Source organism: Amblyomma americanum, chromosome 9 (assembly GCF_052857255.1).
Source record: "Amblyomma americanum isolate KBUSLIRL-KWMA chromosome 9, ASM5285725v1, whole genome shotgun sequence".
NCBI lineage: Eukaryota > Metazoa > Arthropoda > Arachnida > Ixodida > Ixodidae > Amblyomma > Amblyomma americanum.
Window position 1 is genome coordinate 85,096,593 of NC_135505.1, and position 18,122 is coordinate 85,114,714.

Genomic DNA, 18,122 nt, shown 5'->3' on the forward strand with positions numbered 1-18,122 from the left:
TCGGCGGCATGTTGACAGGGTCCATACCATGGTAGCCACTTTTTAGCCTCAACCCCAGAATAGGAGAGGGGATCTTCCTCGCTCCTATTTCCCACCTGCCAACCGTAGTAGGTCGCATCTGGCTCTTACATGAACCAACCTGCAGCTGGAAAAGTGTGGCACCACCGGCGGGTGTGGTGGCATGGGGCGCTTATGCTGTCTAATAATAATTTGCAATTGGCCATGCACGTGGCATTCAATTAGGCTCATCCTGTTTGTCTAACACAGTAGGAATTTCTTCGGTGACATGAGGCCTGTACAGATCTATGCAACATACGTTTTATAGATGTCCTCCAGTGTGACCAGTGAACAATTGTCACTGGAAAGGCTAAAGCCTACAATAAACGGTTGGCTACAATTGGTGTTTTTCTGGACCGCAGTGTAAATGTTTCCTTGCAAGCTCCTCCTGTGCAGCGTCCATTTCATTACCGACTGACTCTTGGTGCCTGTATCTTCTCATGCAACCTTATGTTTCAGCCGGCAATAAGATCGCCTCTACACAGGAGAGGCTTCCAAGTAGACACTTACTTAGCGGTCCAGGAAAAGGCCAATTGTAGCCAACCATTTATTGTAGGCTTTAGCCTTTCCAGTGACGATTGCTCACTGGTCAGATTTGAGGGCTCTATATGATGTACATTGGACAAACATGCGTACAGCCTTCATATCACTGAAGAAATTCCGACTGTGTTAGAAAAGCTGGATGAAGATAATTTGATGTCACATGCAAGGCCATTTGAAAACTATTATGCAATAACATAAGAGCCCCATGTCCCCACACGTGCTGGTGGTTCACGGAAGAGCCTTCTGTGACCTCTGCATGGTTGGCAGGTGTTGTTGGCTCTGAAGCAGGGGCACATAGCCACGGTGAGGGATTGGCCAGAGTTTGGAGCACATCCAAAGAGGAGAAAAATCCATCCAGACTCAAAAGTTCATCGATAAAAATTGTGGAATTTGGGAAAGTGAATAACCTCTTCCTTTCTTTCTTCTTTCACTCCCAGCTCCCTTTCTTTCTTAACTTGCCTGCCCCATCCATTCGGTGTCTGCCAAGATGTGGGACAACAATAGCACCATTTCCTTTCCTCCAAAACCGATTTTCTTTTTTTTAATATTTTAGCTACTTCTAAATAATTAGCTGAGCTTCTAAATAAGAACACGTTCACCAGTTCACCATGCCCGGTCAAGTTTCTATAAAGGACTGTAACCTCTGAATACTGGTTGCGCGCTTTCTTCTTTCAAATCATGCGTTGGACATTAGAATTGGATCGCCGTGTGCTGTTCGCTTGCAACCACTAAAGAATGTGTAACTGAATTTCTCCGTGATGCTGTTTCAGTTTCATCAGCCAAGCAATCTCTTTGACATGTAGCTGATGTTTTTCTCATTTGGGGAACGAAAAAAAAACTGCAGTGCAATTGCTTACACATTGCTTGTTGTCATTCCAGCTCGTGAAGCAGGCTGGCTTCAGTGTTCTAGTGGATTAAAACTATGTATCGGCGATCATATTGCAGTGGTCGGAATTTATTCTTTCCGGAATTCGGGGAGTAAATATTGGTTGACATTTGGAGACCACAAATTCGGTCACCATCAACAAATTTAGGTGGCGAAATGTTCCATAGGTCGGGTTTTATTGGGTCATATTTTTCAAAGGACAAGTTGCTGTGAGCATTCGTTTTTGTCTGGCATCTAAAATGCTTTACATTTTTTTGCTCTTTGCTTTGCGAATAATATGGAAAGCAGGTTGTTTAGCAAACCTTCTGTAAAATCTGATTTTTTTTTTTTTTTCTTGTCTATCACAATCATTCTGCAGAGCACATTATCATGTACTCCATCGCACGGATGCGTCTCTGAAGCAGCTTTCTATTTTGCTTTTGTTTGTGCACTGCAAACCCGTTCTTTCAGTGGAAATGCAATCATTTTAAATGCAGAAGAGGCTATAAGAGCAGGTGGCCTTTAGCCTGGGTAGCACTAGACACAGTGGTGGCAATGAGACGGTCGGTTGGCATCCGCGCTTTTGCTTCCTGCTTCCAAAACATACCGTTTGAACTTGGGCTCGAATTAACCGCCGTCATAATTAAAAAGCTTTGTAAGAAGTTTAAAAGTTTGACTGAAAATGCCACCCTGCATGTGCGTACAAGATGTCGGCTAATGTTCTTGCGGTGTCTTCAGCTATGTCCACATGGAAACTAAGATTCCTATGGGACCTATTTTTGGGTAGAAATCGTGTTTAATCCAGAAACGAAAAATCCCAAGTACACGTCAAAGCCATCATTCGTAGATCAATTCGAAAACGAGATGGAATAAGGAAATTGAATTGTAAATTATTTAACTATCATAGGCCAATATGGCTGGTCCGTGCATGCTAATGCGAATCACGTTATTTGAAAAAACAAAACATGGAAGCCAAAAATTGGTGTCTACAGTACATATTTTTTTTAAATATGGTACCCATTTAGTACCCGTGCTGACGTCATTCGGGTTGTAATTAAGAAACTTCTTTGGCCGATCGAGCCGCAGTCGAATTAAACGGGACAAAGTGTGCCAGAAAACACACTGCAGCTTGGACTCCCCATGACCCAGAAATGACGAATGTGGCTCCTCCGAGTCCGTTGGGTGGTTAAAGACAGTCTACTGCAGAGTACCCATAAAAACTGCCCTCACTCACTCAAAAGCCCTAAGTCGATCATTAGTAATCCTGTGATCCCCACTGCTTCTCACCTGTTGTTTGCTCACTGCTGAAGAATGTGAAGGAGCGTTGACACATGCAGTACCCACCACCATCGTCAGCCGGTCTACGCCCACTGCAGGGTAAAGGCGTCTCCCATGTCCCTCCAGTTAACGCTGTCCTTTCCCAGCTGCGCCCACCGTATCCCCGCAAACTTCTTAATCTCACCCGCCCACCTTACCTTCTGCGGCCCCCTGCTACGTTTGCCTTCTCTTGGAGTCCACTCCGTTACCCTTAAGGACCAGCGGTTATCTTGCCTTTGCATTACATTCCCTGCCTAAGCCCATTTCTAGCTCTTGATTTCGACTAGGATGTCATTAGCCCGCGTTTGTTCCCTCACCCACTCCGCCTGCTTCCGGTGTCTTAATGTCACACCATCATTTTTCTTTTCATAGCTCGCTGCATTGTCCTCAACTTAAGCCGAAACCTTTTTCCTTAGTCTCCGCGTTTCTGCCCCATATATAGATGAGCACCGGCAAAGTACAGCTGTTGTATACTTTTCTCGTCAGTGATTTCGGCAAACTGCCAGTCGTGATCCGAGGGAACTTGTCATATGCGCTCCACTCCATTCTTATCCTTCTAGTTATTTCCTTCTCATGATCCGGAGAAGCTGGCACTGCCGTGCCCTAAGTATACGCAGGCAAGATACCGGGCAGCTATTTCAGGAGACGAACGATCTGATAACGAAACACCAAAGCATGAGGGCATTTAACCCTACAGACAGAGCAGGGCTAGCAGAGCTAGGGAAGTTAAATAGATAAGTGCAAGGTAGCTGACATAAGAAAGCTTAATATGCAGAGAATCGTGCATGCTCCAAGGAACGCAGGTGGACTAAAAGCGCTGAAGAGGAAACTAGGCATAGGTAAAAACCAGATGTATGCATTAAAAGACCAGGAGGGCAATGTCACTAGCAACATGGATAAGATTGTTAAAGTAGCCGCAGAGTTCTTCACAAATCTGCGCAGGAGCCAAAGTGATCAGAACATTATTGAGAGAGGCAGTGGCGCACAGAAATGTGTCATCCCGTCGGTAATGAAGGAGGAAGTAAAGAAAGGCGTAGGAGCAGTGCAAAGGGGAAAAGCAGCTGATGAGGATCAGGTAACAGCAGACCTCTTGATGGACTCGGGGGAGATTGTGCTAGAAAAACAAGCAACCCTGTATAGGCAGTGCCTTATCACCTTGTCTGCGCCAGAAGCTTGGAAGAACCATGACATTATCTTAATTGATAAGGAAGGAAGGGCCATGGACTTGAGAAATTATAGACCGATCAGCTTACTGTCCGTTGCCTACACGCTGTTTACTAAGTTAATCGCTAATAGAGTCAGGGCAACCTTGGACTTCAGTCAACCAAATGATCAGGCAGGTTTTCGTAAAGGACATTCCACAATAGATGATATTCGCACTGTCAGTCAGGTGATAGGGAAATGCACAGAATATAACCTTCTATGAACAAACCAATAGCAAACCCCTGTATATAGCCTTCATTGATTACGAGAAAGCATTTGACTCGGTGGAAACCTCAGCAGTCGTGCAGGCATTGTGGAATCTGGGTATAGAAAAGCCTTACGTCAAAATACTGCAAGAGATCCATGGCATCTGCACAGCTACCGTAGTCCTCCGTAAAGTCAGCAGTAAAATTCCAATAAAAAAAGGCGTCAGGCAGGGGGACACGATCTCACCAGTGCTATTCACCGCCTGTTTGCAGGGGATATTCCGAGGCCTGGATTGGGAACATTTGGGGGGATAAGAGTTAACGGAGAATGCCTAACTGATATCTGCGGTTTGCTCATGACATTGCCTTGCGTAGTCACTCAGGAGATGAACTGCAAATGATGATCAATGAGTTAGACAGGCAGAGGAGAACGGTGGGTATGAAAATTAAAATCCATTTACACGGTCGTGCCAACACTCAAGAAGCAAAGAACATTTAAACATGTGCTGCTCAAACGCTGTCCCAAGTTTGGCGTGTTAATTTCTCCTGGCATCAAGTTGGCAGGCCCACAAAGTTGATGAATAGCTGGATGATTATGTGCCAAACTGTATGACACACAATGTTAGCGTAGGAGCCTGTGTGTAGCCACATGTGCATGGATGCTGGGCTGCAGTCGTGCCCGTGCTGCTATCAGCGCAATTCGGGGAAGCTTTCATAATAAAGTCTTCAGTCCTCCAGGACCCAAAATGAGGCAGAGAAAATGTCATTGGCAAGCAAAGGTGCACACTTGCACAACTGCCCAAAGAGAACAGTGTTGAGGAGCTGATTGTAAGTTTCATATTTATTCAAGTGTCTTTAGCCCACAACAGACCTATATTAAATGGAAGACCGGCAGTTCCCAGCTGTCGTGTAGATACTGGCCGTGCATCCAGTCACGTAGCACAGTGAACTCTCTGCATTCAGACGATTCATGCACTTTTGGTAACAGTCTAATGTGGAAACAATCAATTACTACCAGGTGCTAAATGACCAATTGCTTTCATGAATGACTTCTTTTATATGCACTGACGGAATGTGAGAGACTGTGAGCACGCAGAAACACAGTGTCAAAATTATCAGATAATGCTGACAACAAAGTCCTTAACACCAGTCGTCCCAGTAGTTCCTCCCCTTATCAGCTGGCTTGTACTATGAGACAGAAATGTGTTTGCTACCAGTAACCAGAGTTAGTCATGACTACTGCCCCTAATTATGGGCTCTGAGAAAAACCACCACATACTGCTGGGCACGTGCCATCTGCCATATATGTGTTCAATGCAGTGAACCCAATGATTGGTTGTTCAGGTTTTGTGTATGTTAACATTTTGAAAGATGTTCTGCTCTTGTCACACTTGCGTCGTTATGTTAAGCAGCCTAATTATTATCCATTTGAGCAATTGTACAAAGTTGAGTCACTGGCCTCAAGAAAAATGCAAACATCTAGCAATGATCGCATTTTCCATTCAACTCGGTGCAACATACGAGGCACTGTTAGGGTCTTACGAAGCCTCATTAAGTCACAGCAGGTCAGAAGAAATGCACTACCACAGGCAACTGGAAAAGGCAGTGTAATGAAACGGACAGGAGAGCAAATCTGGAGCCTCGCCTAACTTTTCTGGCTGACGTTTACAACAGCCTGAAAAGTTGAACATAACAATTCGGCAACCTTTTAGTTTACTTTGTACATTCTGCTTAAAGACGGGGAACAATGCAAATCGCTGTTGCCAGTAGCAAGCTTATAGAAGCATACCTGCTGTTTCCCCAACCTCCATAGCAAACAAAATGCTGCATTCTCCTTCAAGATGGAGAGCTCAGATGCTTCCTGCTACACGTACAGCAATTTGACGGTATGCACTACTGCTGTACCGCAGTGAAACGCTTGTATGAAGCCCTGCGCTGCTCTTAGCCAGCAGCCATTAATTAGCCCATTTCAACTTACCTTTTAGTCACCAGAAGCACATTCAAGGGCTCTATGGTCACTAGAAAAGCAGCTGCAGCTGTAAAATGAGTTTGTCATGGTTCTCATATTGGTATGCAGTTACCCCTCGTTTATAAGTCTGAAAACCGACTGCTGAAGTGTAGGGCAAGACTGGATGACCCCAATGTGACCTATACTGACATGTAACAACGTCATGCAATTAAATCACCGTTCGGACAACTGAAGGGAGGAGCGTCCAGACAAGGAGAAGAACTTTATGCATAGGACGCCATGCAGCACCTCGCTGTTCCTCTCCTCCCGGTCTGAATTAGCTTCTGGGGTTATGCAAGGTAACATGCCACGAATTCTGCTCTTGCGCCGAGCAAGCAATGCGCGTTTGGCGTCAAGGTGAACTTGCCACCCCCATCGCCAAACCAGTAAGACACAAGCCACACGTTTAAAAAAAAAAGCACCTCTTTATTAGAGCGACTGACTGAACAGCCGCTACAAGTGGAAAAAATAATTTACATGACTATGAGGGTATGGACAATAAATTAACATGAGGGGTGAATGACTAGCTATCACAGTCTGCGGCTAACTCAGTCCACTTCTTCGACCGTGGGTCCGGAATGGTGTGGAGCTGCCGACGCATGCTTGGGTCCCTGCTGCTGCTGCTGGTGGAGCTTGCTCATGATGGGCATGCAGGCCTGCTGCAGCTCCCTGAGCCGGTGCTCGTACTCGTCCTTCTCGGCCAGGCTGTTGGCGTCGATCCAGGAGATGGTCTCCCGGCACTTGGACAGCACGGATTCCCTGTCGGAGGACGTCAGCCTGTCCCCGGCTTCTTCGGCGGCCTGCTTGACCCCGTAGACATAAGATTCCAGGGAGTTACGAGCGGCCACCCTCTCTCGCTGTGCGTCGTCCTCCTGCTTGAACCTCTCGGCTTCGGCCAGCATGCGCTCGATGTCCTCCTTGGAGAGGCGGCCCTTGTCGTTGGTGATGCGGATGCTCTCCTGCTTGCCCGTGCTCCTGTCCCGGGCCGACACCTGCAGGATGCCGTTGGCGTCCAGGTCGAAGGTCACTTCGATCTGGGGCACGCCGCGGGGCGCCGGCGGGATGCCGTTGAGGTTGAACGTGCCCAGCAGGTGGTTGTCCTTGGTCAGGGCGCGCTCTCCTTCGTACACCTGGATGGTGACCGCCGGCTGGTTGTCCGCGTTGGTGGTGAACGTCTGCGAGGTCTTGCAGGGGATGCGCGAGTTGCGCTCCACGATGCGCGTCATCACTCCGCCCGCAGTCTCGATGCCCAGCGACAGCGGCGCCACGTCCACCAGCAGCACGTCGCGGATCGTGTCGCTCGAGTCGCCGCTCAGCACGGCCGCCTGCACCGCGGCTCCGTAGGCCACGGCCTCGTCCGGGTTGATGCCCATGGACAGCTCCTTGCCGTTGAAAAAGTCTCGCAGCAGCTTCTGCACCTTGGGGATGCGCGTTGAGCCGCCCACGAGCACCACGTCGTGGATCTGGGACTTGTCCATCTTGGCGTCGCGCAGGGCGCGCTCCACGGGCTCAAGGGTGCTGCGGAACAGGTCCATGCAGAGCTCCTCGAAGCGGGCGCGGGTAATCTTGCTGTAGAAGTCGATGCCTTCGAACAGGGCGTCGATCTCGATGCTCGCCTCGGCCGAGCTGGACAAGGTTCGCTTGGCGCGCTCGCAGGCCGTACGCAGTCTCCTCACCGCCCTCGGGTTCACCCGCAGGTCCTTGCGGTGCTTGCGCTTAAACTCCTGCACGAAGTGCTCCACCATTCGGTTGTCGAAGTCCTCGCCTCCCAAGTGGGTGTCTCCCGCCGTTGAGCGCACTTCGAACATGGAGCCTTCGTCGATGGTCAGCACGGAGACGTCGAAGGTGCCGCCTCCCAGGTCGAAGATGAGGACGTTCTTCTCGCCGCGCAGATTCTTGTCCAGCCCGTAGGCCAGAGCGGCGGCAGTGGGTTCGTTGATGATGCGCAGCACGTTGAGGCCGGCGATGGCTCCGGCGTCCTTGGTGGCCTGCCTCTGCGAGTCGTTGAAGTAGGCTGGCACCGTGATGACGGCGTCGCTCACTTTCTTCCCCAGGTAGGCCTCCGCCGTCTCCTTCATCTTACTCAGAACCATGGCGCTGATCTCTTCTGGGTTGAAGCGTTTCCGCTCGCCCTTGAACTCGACGCTGATCTTGGGTTTGCCTCCGTCGCTTTCCACCTTGAAGGGCCAGTGCCGGAGGTCGTCCTGGATCTTAGGGTCGTCGTAGCGGCGTCCGATCAGCCTTTTGGCGTCGAACACTGTGTTCTCCGGGTTCATGGCCGCCTGTGCCTTCGCTGCATCGCCGATCAGCCGCTCCGTGTCCGTAAAGGCCACGTAGCTTGGCGTCGTCCGGTTGCCCTGGTCGTTGGCGATGATCTCGACGCGGCCGTGCTGGAACACACCCACGCAAGAGTAAGTGGTGCCTAGGTCGATGCCGATTGCCGGCACGTCTCCCATTGTTCGGCTAGGCATGATGATTGTGTTTGTGAAAGTTGCGTTCCGTTCAGAACACTCGTTCGCTTGATGCACTCAGTGAAATCTGTCGAACGCTTTGCGCGGCGCGGCATTTATACCATTCGCGCGCTTCTCTAGAAGCGCCCAGAAATTACGCGAGCAGCGCCAACCAATCGAAGCAAAGCGGGTCACTGACGTCACGCGACCTGCTCTGCGATTGGTCGTCGGCGGTAGGAAAGCTCCAGAGTGGTCTCGCGTCGTCTGCTCTCGGCTAACGAAGAGCAAAAAGAATACAAAAAAAATTGATGCCGCGATGTAGGGCCGCTTTTCTTGCTTCAGAGGTGCACTGTGCCCTTAATACCGTGCCTAAGTGAATTAAGCAACTCTTTGGACACTAAAGTTTGCGCGCACTAAATATTCTAGTTTGGTTTTTTGCGCTCCAAGGCCTTCGCAGCCATTTGTAGACATATCCGAGAGCACGCGAGAACGTTCGAGAAATTGCGGGATCAAAACAAGCTAGGCTGAGGAAGATGGCCGCGCCCAGTCGGTTAGAGCGCTCTGCTGTGCAAAATTTCCTCCAACAAACGCATCGACTCCCATTCTAGTTTATTTTTTCCGCTTTCAGTCACTACGACATTGAAACATTAACAGGCATTGTATACTATTATGCACATTAAGCCATTGTCCCGTCTCCGTTCTCCAATTTAACAGGACCCCTGTCCTTGCGTCGTCCAATCTATCAGCCTACATACTATTACCACTCCTTTTCCCGTCAAAACTTTCGTGTACCCAGCAATTAATCGCCTGTGTCTTGGCCACTCCCCCGCAGTGGGTATGTGCCAGCAATGTCAGAGGCCTACCTACCTAGTCGGAATTTCGCCTCGTTTTTATCGTTGTGTACTACTCGTCGGCTTGTGGAACAGAGATTGGGATTGCTGTTTACTTTGAAGCTTTTGAAGTCATGTTTTCTTGCAAAACCGTGATCGTAATGAGTACGTTTTAGTACCCATTGTTCGATTCCCATTCAGCCCTGCTTTTCGCCCAACGATGCGATGAGCCAAGCTCAGGACATGGTATTTTACCTGCCCTTGCTCCCACTCTAAAGCCCCCACTCAGGGGACTCCCTCCGATGTTTTTGATCAGCTCGCCTCTCGATATCTCCTGCCCCTTGTGTCATCTTCCTACCCGGCTTACTCGGGCGGACCGAACCCCGATCTGGACCACCCGTTCACTCTCCGGGAGCTGGAAGCGGCTCTGGCTGCTATTGCTGCCTGATCGGCTCCCGGTTAAGGCGCCATTACACACACAACACTTGGTAACCTTCCTGTCCGCGCCGAAGAAGTGCTCCTTCGGACGTTCAATGAGGCCTGGGCCTCTTCCCTCATTTCTATGCTTCACAAGCCGGGCAAACCTCCGCAAAATCTCCCGGACGTCGTGCGGTGGTAAGAACCTTGAGTGAATGGTCTTGACTCGGATCTATAATTTTCTCGAGGTTCTTCCCCCATTCTTTTGTCTGCCTCCGACGCCCCGTCAATGCACTGCACATGTTTCTGATCCTCCAGCACTCCTTTCTCTCACCTACCCGCACCCAAATTCGCGCACTTAATTGTAACCGTCGATGCCCGCAAGCCCTTCGACGGTGTGTGCCACGACCACATCCTCTCTCAACTCGCCTCCCTGGCCTGTGGCTTCTGCGTGTACTCTTATATCCGCCCATTCCTTGCCAACCGAGTGGCTCGCTTTCGAGTAGACACCCATCTCCGCGACCCCCCACCACCTCACTCGTGACTCTCCTCAAGGTGCTGTTCTCTCTTCTACCCTTTTCAGTCTCGCTATGACCCCTCTCACCTCGCAGCTACACGAAAATTCCCAACCTGCACCACATCTTTTACGCCAACGACATGACTCCCTGGTGTTTGTCTGGCTCTCCCGGTCACATAGAGGACACCCTGCAATGTGACCTCGATCTCATCGACTCCTTTTTCACTACTGCTGGCCTCTCTCTTGCTCTGGAGAAATCCAAGCTGCCCCTTCTCAACCACTCCTCATACCACCGCTCGCACAACCACTTTGTCTCTCTCCATCTTTCTGGCTCTCCCCTTCCTGTCGTCACCCAGTGCAAAAGTTTCCTGGGTTCTGTTTGCGTGCGGCCAAGAATATGCACATCCTTCACCTCGTTGCCACCACCTGCCACTCGATAACTCACCTCCTGCGGCACGCGGTCACTCGGCGCTTAGGTCCGCACGAGGGTCATGCGTGCCAAATTGCCTATGTGCTCGCCCTCAGCAAGGTCTTGCACTTTGTACGCTACGTTTCGTTCACTCAGACTCAACACTCTTGACACTGCCCTTTTGGGCCTCTGCAAGGCAGCTTTCGACCTCCTTATCACTACCTCCACTGCTAAGCTCTTTGCCGCGGGCCTCTTCCACCCTCTACATTCTGTTCTCACTGTACGCCGTGACTCGAAGCTTGCCCAGGTTTCCCTTACCCGTCGGTGGTTATTGGCTCAGGCGGGTGGCTCTCTCATTCCCATTTCCACCTCTGCAACCTTTGCCACTCTTATCTCCAGTCCGGCTCCCAATCTTCTTATTCTCCCCCTCACGACCAACATATTCCCCGTCCTGCACGCCCGCCGTCGTCACGCAGCCGCGCAGCACCATTCCCTTGTCTTTGATACTCAGTGTGTGGCCTACAGGGATGCCTCTTTCCAGCTCCTGCAGATTCCTGCGGCTGCGCCCTGTACCTCCCCACCTTCCCGCAACTTTAACCCACACCAGCGTGCCGCACCTGCGCCCTCCGGACCCACTGTCTCTCGAGGTCCTCGCCGTCGCGCATGCCCTGCAGTCATTTGCCCTGCTTGCCTCTCTCTCAGAGTGCACAGTCTATTCTGATTCTCAAGCCGCGGTCTACCACGTACAAAACCGCACCCTACCCACTCCAACAGATGGTTGAACGAGCGGTCTCCGCACTGCACTCTTCCGTCGTTTTCCTCCGCCGTGTCCCTGGCCATTCAGGGATTGACGGCGATTAGCTGGCCCATCAGCTCGCCTGCGACGCTCTTTACCGGGCGCCATTGATCCCCGGCCTGAGGCCTCGGAGGACGGTGCAAGATTCTCCCTGCGCCGCACCATAAAGGAGGTCTACCACGAGCTCCGGCTCGACAAACGCCTTTACCCTCGCCCTCGTTCTTCACTCATCGTGCTGAAGGCTCGCCGCCTCCTACGCATCCAAATGGAAGCAGTCATCACCCACTCCCACCTCCCCCTTCATCGTCGTCGATCGGACCCTTCCTGTCCCAACTGCTTCTCTACCCATGCGGACTTGGCCCATTGCCCCATCTATTGCGCAGCTGCTCAGCATTCAGGTTCCTATCCCCGCCCTTCTCCATCCATCACCGCCTGGCTTGACAGGCGTGGCGCTAACGGGGAAGATGATCAGCGACGGCTGGTCTTCACGGCGGTTGACATTCTCGGCCTGCAAATTATGGCCGGATAAAGGTGTACTAGTACTACTACTACTATTTTAACAGCCGTCATTAGGATATTTCTGGTAAAAAATCAGCGTGCTTTCCACAAAACAAAACCGTTTAATCCACATAGCCCACCCTCCTTTTACTTCTGAGCTCCAAGGCAGGGGCAAGGGCGCACGCCAGCGAAATATTGCAGGATCATTCTGATTAACCGTGCTGTAGTTGAAGACGCCCCCAATTTATTATACATGTGCGTCTTGCGCAATTCATACAGTAAAATTTGATGTCCTCTCTTTTTTGTAAGTGGGGAGGGGGATTACATCCTCTACGCTTTACCACCTGCCATGCGTGGCAGGTGGCGGGTCGCAGCTGGCTGTTTTGTGTACCAACTTCGGCGGCATGTTGACAGGGTCCATACCATGGTAGCCACTTTCCAGCCTCAACCCCAGAATAGGAGAGGGGATCTTCCTCGCTCCTATTTCCCACCTGCCAACCGTAGTAGGTCGCATCTGGCTCTTACATGAACCAACCTGCAGCTGGAAAAGTGTGGCACCACCGGCGGGTGTGGTGGCATGGGGCGCTTATGCTGTCTAATAATAATTTGCAATTGGCCATGCACGTGGCATTCAATTAGGCTCATCCTGTTTGTCTAACACAGTAGGAATTTCTTCGGTGACATGAGGCCTGTACAGATCTATGCAACATACGTTTTATAGATGTCCTCCAGTGTGACCAGTGAACAATTGTCACTGGAAAGGCTAAAGCCTACAATAAACGGTTGGCTACAATTGGTGTTTTTCTGGACCGCAGTGTAAATGTTTCCTTGCAAGCTCCTCCTGTGCAGCGTCCATTTCATTACCGACTGACTCTTGGTGCCTGTATCTTCTCATGCAACCTTATGTTTCAGCCGGCAATAAGATCGCCTCTACACAGGAGAGGCTTCCAAGTAGACACTTACTTAGCGGTCCAGGAAAAGGCCAATTGTAGCCAACCATTTATTGTAGGCTTTAGCCTTTCCAGTGACGATTGCTCACTGGTCAGATTTGAGGGCTCTATATGATGTACATTGGACAAACATGCGTACAGCCTTCATATCACTGAAGAAATTCCGACTGTGTTAGAAAAGCTGGATGAAGATAATTTGATGTCACATGCAAGGCGATTTGAAAACTATTATGCAATAACATAAGAGCCCCATGTCCCCACACGTGCTGGTGGTTCACGGAAGAGCCTTCTGTGACCTCTGCATGGTTGGCAGGTGTTGTTGGCTCTGAAGCAGGGGCACATAGCCACGGTGAGGGATTGGCCAGAGTTTGGAGCACATCCAAAGAGGAGAAAAATCCATCCAGACTCAAAAGTTCATCAATAAAAATTGTGGAATTTGGGAAAGTGAATAACCTCTTCCTTTCTTTCTTCTTTCACTCCCAGCTCCCTTTCTTTCTTAACTTGCCTGCCCCATCCATTCGGTGTCTGCCAAGATGTGGGACAACAATAGCACCATTTCCTTTCCTCCAAAACCGATTTTCTTTTTTTTAATATTTTAGCTACTTCTAAATAATTAGCTGAGCTTCTAAATAAGAACACGTTCACCAGTTCACCATGCCCGGTCAAGTTTCTATAAAGGACTGTAACCTCTGAATACTGGTTGCGCGCTTTCTTCTTTCAAATCATGCGTTGGACATTAGAATTGGATCGCCGTGTGCTGTTCGCTTGCAACCACTAAAGAATGTGTAACTGAATTTCTCCGTGATGCTGTTTCAGTTTCATCAGCCAAGCAATCTCTTTGACATGTAGCTGATGTTTTTCTCATTTGGGGAACGAAAAAAAAACTGCAGTGCAATTGCTTACACATTGCTTGTTGTCATTCCAGCTCGTGAAGCAGGCTGGCTTCAGTGTTCTAGTGGATTAAAACTATGTATCGGCGATCATATTGCAGTGGTCGGAATTTATTCTTTCCGGAATTCGGGGAGTAAATATTGGTTGACATTTGGAGACCACAAATTCGGTCACCATCAACAAATTTAGGTGGCGAAATGTTCCATAGGTCGGGTTTTATTGGGTCATATTTTTCAAAGGACAAGTTGCTGTGAGCATTCGTTTTTGTCTGGCATCTAAAATGCTTTACATTTTTTTGCTCTTTGCTTTGCGAATAATATGGAAAGCAGGTTGTTTAGCAAACCTTCTGTAAAATCTGATTTTTTTTTTTTCTTGTCTATCACAATCATTCTGCAGAGCACATTATCATGTACTCCATCGCACGGATGCGTCTCTGAAGCAGCTTTCTATTTTGCTTTTGTTTGTGCACTGCAAACCCGTTCTTTCAGTGGAAATGCAATCATTTTAAATGCAGAAGAGGCTATAAGAGCAGGTGGCCTTTAGCCTGGGTAGCACTAGACACAGTGGTGGCAATGAGACGGTCGGTTGGCATCCGCGCTTTTGCTTCCTGCTTCCAAAACATACCGTTTGAACTTGGGCTCGAATTAACCGCCGTCATAATTAAAAAGCTTTGTAAGAAGTTTAAAAGTTTGACTGAAAATGCCACCCTGCATGTGCGTACAAGATGTCGGCTAATGTTCTTGCGGTGTCTTCAGCTATGTCCACATGGAAACTAAGATTCCTATGGGACCTATTTTTGGGTAGAAATCGTGTTTAATCCAGAAACGAAAAATCCCAAGTACACGTCAAAGCCATCATTCGTAGATCAATTCGAAAACGAGATGGAATAAGGAAATTGAATTATAAATTATTTAACTATCATAGGCCAATATGGCTGGTCCGTGCATGCTAATGCGAATCACGTTATTTGAAAAAACAAAACATGGAAGCCAAAAATTGGTGTCTACAGTACATATTTTTTTTAAATATGGTACCCATTTAGTACCCGTGCTGACGTCATTCGGGTTGTAATTAAGAAACTTCTTTGGCCGATCGAGCCGCAGTCGAATTAAACGGGACAAAGTGTGCCAGAAAACACACTGCAGCTTGGACTCCCCATGACCCAGAAATGACGAATGTGGCTCCTCCGAGTCCGTTGGGTGGTTAAAGACAGTCTACTGCAGAGTACCCATAAAAACTGCCCTCACTCACTCAAAAGCCCTAAGTCGATCATTAGTAATCCTGTGATCCCCACTGCTTCTCACCTGTTGTTTGCTCACTGCTGAAGAATGTGAAGGAGCGTTGACACATGCAGTACCCACCACCATCGTCAGCCGGTCTACGCCCACTGCAGGGTAAAGGCGTCTCCCATGTCCCTCCAGTTAACGCTGTCCTTTCCCAGCTGCGCCCACCGTATCCCCGCAAACTTCTTAATCTCACCCGCCCACCTTACCTTCTGCGGCCCCCTGCTACGTTTGCCTTCTCTTGGAGTCCACTCCGTTACCCTTAAGGACCAGCGGTTATCTTGCCTTTGCATTACATTCCCTGCCTAAGCCCATTTCTAGCTCTTGATTTCGACTAGGATGTCATTAGCCCGCGTTTGTTCCCTCACCCACTCCGCCTGCTTCCGGTGTCTTAATGTCACACCATCATTTTTCTTTTCATAGCTCGCTGCATTGTCCTCAACTTAAGCCGAAACCTTTTTCCTTAGTCTCCGCGTTTCTGCCCCATATATAGATGAGCACCGGCAAAGTACAGCTGTTGTATACTTTTCTCGTCAGTGATTTCGGCAAACTGCCAGTCGTGATCCGAGGGAACTTGTCATATGCGCTCCACTCCATTCTTATCCTTCTAGTTATTTCCTTCTCATGATCCGGAGAAGCTGGCACTGCCGTGCCCTAAGTATACGCAGGCAAGATACCGGGCAGCTATTTCAGGAGACGAACGATCTGATAACGAAACACCAAAGCATGAGGGCATTTAACCCTACAGACAGAGCAGGGCTAGCAGAGCTAGGGAAGTTAAATAGATAAGTGCAAGGTAGCTGACATAAGAAAGCTTAATATGCAGAGAATCGTGCATGCTCCAAGGAACGCAGGTGGACTAAAAGCGCTGAAGAGGAAACTAGGCATAGGTAAAAACCAGATGTATGCATTAAAAGACCAGGAGGGCAATGTCACTAGCAACATGGATAAGATTGTTAAAGTAGCCGCAGAGTTCTTCACAAATCTGCGCAGGAGCCAAAGTGATCAGAACATTATTGAGAGAGGCAGTGGCGCACAGAAATGTGTCATCCCGTCGGTAATGAAGGAGGAAGTAAAGAAAGGCGTAGGAGCAGTGCAAAGGGGAAAAGCAGCTGATGAGGATCAGGTAACAGCAGACCTCTTGATGGACTCGGGGGAGATTGTGCTAGAAAAACAAGCAACCCTGTATAGGCAGTGCCTTATCACCTTGTCTGCGCCAGAAGCTTGGAAGAACCATGACATTATCTTAATTGATAAGGAAGGAAGGGCCATGGACTTGAGAAATTATAGACCGATCAGCTTACTGTCCGTTGCCTACACGCTGTTTACTAAGTTAATCGCTAATAGAGTCAGGGCAACCTTGGACTTCAGTCAACCAAATGATCAGGCAGGTTTTCGTAAAGGACATTCCACAATAGATGATATTCGCACTGTCAGTCAGGTGATAGGGAAATGCACAGAATATAACCTTCTATGAACAAACCAATAGCAAACCCCTGTATATAGCCTTCATTGATTACGAGAAAGCATTTGACTCGGTGGAAACCTCAGCAGTCGTGCAGGCATTGTGGAATCTGGGTATAGAAAAGCCTTACGTCAAAATACTGCAAGAGATCCATGGCATCTGCACAGCTACCGTAGTCCTCCGTAAAGTCAGCAGTAAAATTCCAATAAAAAAAGGCGTCAGGCAGGGGGACACGATCTCACCAGTGCTATTCACCGCCTGTTTGCAGGGGATATTCCGAGGCCTGGATTGGGAACATTTGGGGGGATAAGAGTTAACGGAGAATGCCTAACTGATATCTGCGGTTTGCTCATGACATTGCCTTGCGTAGTCACTCAGGAGATGAACTGCAAATGATGATCAATGAGTTAGACAGGCAGAGGAGAACGGTGGGTATGAAAATTAAAATCCATTTACACGGTCGTGCCAACACTCAAGAAGCAAAGAACATTTAAACATGTGCTGCTCAAACGCTGTCCCAAGTTTGGCGTGTTAATTTCTCCTGGCATCAAGTTGGCAGGCCCACAAAGTTGATGAATAGCTGGATGATTATGTGCCAAACTGTATGACACACAATGTTAGCGTAGGAGCCTGTGTGTAGCCACATGTGCATGGATGCTGGGCTGCAGTCGTGCCCGTGCTGCTATCAGCGCAATTCGGGGAAGCTTTCATAATAAAGTCTTCAGTCCTCCAGGACCCAAAATGAGGCAGAGAAAATGTCATTGGCAAGCAAAGGTGCACACTTGCACAACTGCCCAAAGAGAACAGTGTTGAGGAGCTGATTGTAAGTTTCATATTTATTCAAGTGTCTTTAGCCCACAACAGACCTATATTAAATGGAAGACCGGCAGTTCCCAGCTGTCGTGTAGATACTGGCCGTGCATCCAGTCACGTAGCACAGTGAACTCTCTGCATTCAGACGATTCATGCACTTTTGGTAACAGTCTAATGTGGAAACAATCAATTACTACCAGGTGCTAAATGACCAATTGCTTTCATGAATGACTTCTTTTATATGCACTGACGGAATGTGAGAGACTGTGAGCACGCAGAAACACAGTGTCAAAATTATCAGATAATGCTGACAACAAAGTCCTTAACACCAGTCGTCCCAGTAGTTCCTCCCCTTATCAGCTGGCTTGTACTATGAGACAGAAATGTGTTTGCTACCAGTAACCAGAGTTAGTCATGACTACTGCCCCTAATTATGGGCTCTGAGAAAAACCACCACATACTGCTGGGCACGTGCCATCTGCCATATATGTGTTCAATGCAGTGAACCCAATGATTGGTTGTTCAGGTTTTGTGTATGTTAACATTTTGAAAGATGTTCTGCTCTTGTCACACTTGCGTCGTTATGTTAAGCAGCCTAATTATT

The 18,122-nt window shown here is 48.8% G+C and overlaps 1 protein-coding gene across 1 annotated transcript; it reads right to left on the reverse strand.

Moving 5' to 3' along the window:
* Positions 1-6,458: 6,458 nt before the first annotated feature.
* On the reverse strand, positions 6,459-8,791 carry LOC144105595 (heat shock protein 68-like). The gene has a single exon (XM_077638715.1). It carries the CDS (start codon positions 8,668-8,670, stop codon positions 6,748-6,750), a length of 1,923 nt encoding a protein of 640 aa, XP_077494841.1. The 5' UTR covers positions 8,671-8,791; the 3' UTR covers positions 6,459-6,747.
* Between the last annotated feature and the right edge of the window lie 9,331 nt (positions 8,792-18,122).